General features: G+C 35.0%; 1 protein-coding gene across 1 annotated transcript; it reads left to right on the forward strand.

The window, feature by feature from the left end:
- Nucleotides 1–1,340: 1,340 nt before the first annotated feature.
- LOC115874213 (tubulin beta-1 chain-like) lies at nt 1,341–3,719 on the forward strand. Its single transcript, XM_030889306.1, has 4 exons — nt 1,341–1,508; nt 1,703–1,893; nt 2,230–2,374; nt 3,361–3,719. Exons 1-4 carry the CDS (start codon nt 1,452–1,454, stop codon nt 3,679–3,681), a joined length of 714 nt encoding a protein of 237 aa, XP_030745166.1. The 5' UTR covers nt 1,341–1,451; the 3' UTR covers nt 3,682–3,719.
- The last annotated feature ends 716 nt before the right edge of the window (nt 3,720–4,435 follow it).

Raw genomic sequence — 4,435 nt, forward strand, 5'->3', positions numbered from 1 at the left:
TTAGATCCATGGGCACTAAGTCAGGCGGCCTCGACGGCCAACAGCTAGTATCGTGGTTAGCTATCGAATTATTCTAAAAAAAATTGCTGATAACTCCATGGTTCAGAGGCGGTGCGTCGTCTTGCTGGAAAAATATGTTTTCGAGTTCCATTAAGGGCATATCATAAATAAGGGATCCAAAGCCTACTAGTTAAAAGTGGCGAACTTTTAAAAATTCTGTATTTCGAAGGAGATTATAACAAAATATCAAGTGTGCTATATTTTTGGAAAGGTAATTTTAAATTATTTTCAGTTAATTAAAAATATATAGGGTGTCCCAAATAAAAAATCAATTTTTCTGCTGATAACTCTTAAATTATTAATTTTAAAAAAATTATACTTAAACCATTAAATTCTACGTAAAAAGGTGCTTTGGAAATGTTTTCATAGAAATGCAAAATTTTCCATAGCAAAAAAGTTACAGCGATTTGTTAAAATGCACATTTTTAAAAACACCTCGTAACTCCTAAACGGTAGCAGATATTGATGTGCGGTTTTCACCATCATGTTTTTGATGAAAATTGAGCTCCAGACACCGATATTAGTTTTCGTCTATCTCCTATAGAAATGGGTGTTTCCATTTAAAAGCGTCGAATTTGACCCACCCTGTACAGAGAGATCGAGTCAACAATAAAGTTCGGAGTTAGATGCTACGGGGTATATAGAATAAATTTTTGAATTTCGTTTATTTAATATAAAAATTAGTATAATTTTTATTAATTTTCTGATGGTCTTCACAAAATTCTTCGACTTTTATTATTTAAGTACGACACTGTTAGTGTTATTTTTTTTTTCTGGAACCAATCAATACAAAATCCCACCGAATACAGACTTTTCTGACAACAATGTATAGAACAAGATTTTATTATTTGAATAAATATAGGGATAAAATTTACCTGTTTTAAGACCACCCTGTATATGTGAGCGTAGAATCCGATCAGTATCAGGGCTGGCGTGATGATGGTACCGAAATAGAGGAACACCAAGTAGTTGTAGTCCATCACCGTGAGGAAGAAGCAGTCCACGCTGTTTGGGCGATCTTGGTGCCAGCCCATCAGGGGTAAAAACCCTATGAAGCTACCAGCGAACCAGCATATGCTGATTATAACTGAAAAAGAAACATTAAATTTAATTAAAAAAATATTTTTTTTTTGAAAAACGAACTTTTACTCAATATTTCAGTTCAACGACTAAAGTCTGTGATATACAGGGTGATGTCAAAAAGCATGTGCCATCTCTCTTGGGGAGATTCCTCACAACACCCTGTAGCTACGAGAGATGGCACATGTTTTTTGAAACACCCTGTAGAGTATCAATATGGCATTTGTCTTGTCATAAATCAGAAAAATCACTCATTTTATTTTCATTTCATTCAATTTCTAAAATTACAAAATTCTAGTGTTTCAAGCAAAATGAGAGAAATCGTTCATATTCAAGTTGGTCAAGCTGGCAACAATATTGGAAATAAGGTGAAGTACAAAAAATATTTAGTAATCTTCCTGTATTATATTTCCTTTTAATTTTTAACACTTTTTTTAACACTTTTTTCAAGAAAAACAATTTTTAGTATACTTTGTACAAATATTGCGTTACAGTAGCCCCCATACTATTATCTACAATCTTTTTTCTACACTATGATACATATTTTTCTACATTTTTAAAGTTTTGGGAGGTGATATCTGACGAACACGGTATAGACCCTACAGGACATTGGCATGGAGACACTGACCTCCAATTGGAGAGGATCAACGTTTACTATAATGAAGCATCTGGTGGTAGATTCGTACCAAGGGCTGTACTAGTGGATCTGGAAGAGAGTACTATGGATTCTGTACGCTCCGGCCCTTTTGGAAGGCAAGTTTTGAACGCATTTTATATAAATTGCCTTTATTTTTAATATATAGATCCCTGCGGAATCAAGTGCCTTTCATGCTATATTATGCTTGCTTATAGTCAACACAGTTTTTATTTAACTTAATCTTTCTCCCTCTCAAATCCAATATGGCCGAAAAAAAAACGGAGTCCAGTTGGCTTTGAAATGAACATCGATGACATTTCCCATACGATTTTTCATAGCCATTGCTGACGCCGTTTTTTTTTCGATCATATTTTAGATAGAACGTATTTCATAATTCATCATATTTGTTACCACTTTTAAAACATTTATAATGCTTACTTATAATTTTGTAGGTTGTTTAGTCCTGACAGTTTCGTGTTCGGTAGGGGAGGTGCGAGTAACAATTTCGCCAAAGGGATGTATACAGAGGGTGCCGAATTGGCCGACACCGTGTTGGACATCATTAGAAAAGAAGCAGAAGGATGCGATTTACTGCAGGTTGTAAAAAAATCCTCTTTACTCAATATACAATATGTCCCTGGATTGTCTTTTCAAGAGGAAAAACTTTTTGATTATGGGGATTTTGAGGATTTATTGCTTGTTCTAAAATGGTTAATCTCGTCTATAGTTTTCCAAATTTCCATACCGTTTATTGAGAAAATTACAAAAGGCACGAAAATATGGTTGAATTTTTTAGTCGTAAAAACCAAAACGCGTTTCTATGGTAATATAATTTAAAAAAAATATACATTTTAAAAAAGTAATATACATTTAAAAAAATAACCATTCCCCATTACCCTGTATAATTAGCCAAGTACTAAAATTTATAAAAAAATACTTGTTTACGAATTAAAATTGATATACAGGGTGTTCCTTAGTGTCGTGCTAATATTTAAGGAGGTGATTCTTGGACTTATTCTAAGAAAAAGAACTTCTTATGACATAACATTCTTAAACATCTTAACTTTTCAGATACAGTTGGTTAGACAAGTTTTAATTCAATGTAAAACCTGTATGGACTGCACTGGTTGATATAAATAAAATTCTTTGTACGCCAAAAAAGGTATTTAGATGCATAGAAGACGTGTATTAAATTTCATAAAGATATCTGTAATAAAATCAGAGTTATTATCCAAAAAAAATTTTTTAGAAAATGTTATCACCCTGTAGCTCAGAAACTAAGATGTTTAGGATATACTTTCATATGAAGTTTTTCTCATAGAACAGATCCAGGAATCACCCCCTCAAATATTAGCATATCATTAAGGAACACCCTGTACTTATGATTCATAAAAATAGGGCTAAAAATATAAAAAATAAAACACTTTCTCCGTTGCGTTTTTTTTACATTTGAGTGTACATTATTTTTTTATGTTTTTACCATATAACTCTATTACTCAGACTTCAAAACACATTTCGAAGTAAGTTCCCAGATCGCATGTCACATACAAATTAATATAGTTTTTGAAATAATGCAATTGTAGGGTTTCCAGATGGTGCACTCCATAGGTGGAGGTACGGGCTCAGGAATGGGTTGCCTGCTGTTGGATAAAATCAGAGAAGAATATCCTGACAGGATTATCAGTACTTTCACCATCATTCCCAGTCCCAAAGTATCCGATACAGTGGTAGAACCTTATAATGCTACTATGTCCATCACTCATTTGGTGGAAAACTCCGATGAAACTTATATAATAGGCAAGAATGAAATTTTCACGCTTTTTTTATTAGTTATATATTATTCATTGCCCCAGCTCGATGTTCTGTGTCGAAGTCAAATTCTTGCAATCTTTCGATCCATCTAGCTACCTGCCCTTCAGGATTCCTAAACTGCAACAGCCATTTCAAAGCAGCATGGTCTGTTCTTAATAAGAATTTTCTTCCATAGAGATACTTGTAGAAGTGTTACACTGCTTTAACTACAGTTAGTAATTCTCGTCTGGTCACATAGTCACATAGTAGTTCCTTTCTGGTTTTGATAAGGTCTTACTAAAATAACCAATTGCTTTTTCTTGACCATCTTGGATCTGAGACAGAACAGCGCCTCATCCAACATTGCTAGTGTAGGTATCCAAATGTCCGTTGCCAAGAAGGTAGCTAACTATGAGCGGACTTTCAAACGGAAACCAACTGAAAGCGGAACCGAAGAATCTGGAAGACTCCATCCGTAACTTGGAATGGGTGTCCTCCAACGGTGTAAGACGCTCGAAAAAGTTCCTCAGAACTTACGACCGAGAAAAATCAAAGGTTTTCCTTGATTTATCTAAAAACAATCTTTGGATTGTCACGGGGTTTCTAACAGTCTCCTCAACGAACACCTCAGTAGGCTGAAGCTGAGAAACAACGGCGAATGCAGATTCTGTGGGGAAAATGGGGAAACACCAGAACACCTTAGCACTGAGTGCGCCGAGACGAGGACCATTCGTGCCATGAACTTTGGTACGTGTGATGTCGAGGATGGAGAGCTGGCCTCTGTGGAGCCGTCTGAGATACTGGCTTTTGTTAAAGCCCTAAGACTGTATGATGATTACAGTTGAGGGTTTGAACCTTTGGTGTTAC

Source organism: Sitophilus oryzae, unplaced genomic scaffold (assembly GCF_002938485.1).
Source record: "Sitophilus oryzae breed Bouriz unplaced genomic scaffold, Soryzae_2.0 scaffold_1243_pilon_pilon, whole genome shotgun sequence".
NCBI classification, from domain to species: domain Eukaryota; kingdom Metazoa; phylum Arthropoda; class Insecta; order Coleoptera; family Curculionidae; genus Sitophilus; species Sitophilus oryzae.

Bases quoted from the DNA above. Each gene is read 5' to 3' on its own strand.
- LOC115874213 (XM_030889306.1), top strand. From the start codon at position 1,452: ATGAGAGAAATCGTTCATATTCAAGTTGGTCAAGCTGGCAACAATATT. The intron at 1,509-1,702 runs GTGAAGTACAAA...ACATTTTTAAAG, and splicing joins GCAACAATATTGGAAATAAG to TTTTGGGAGGTGATATCTGA. The intron at 1,894-2,229 runs GCAAGTTTTGAA...ATAATTTTGTAG, and splicing joins CGCTCCGGCCCTTTTGGAAG to GTTGTTTAGTCCTGACAGTT.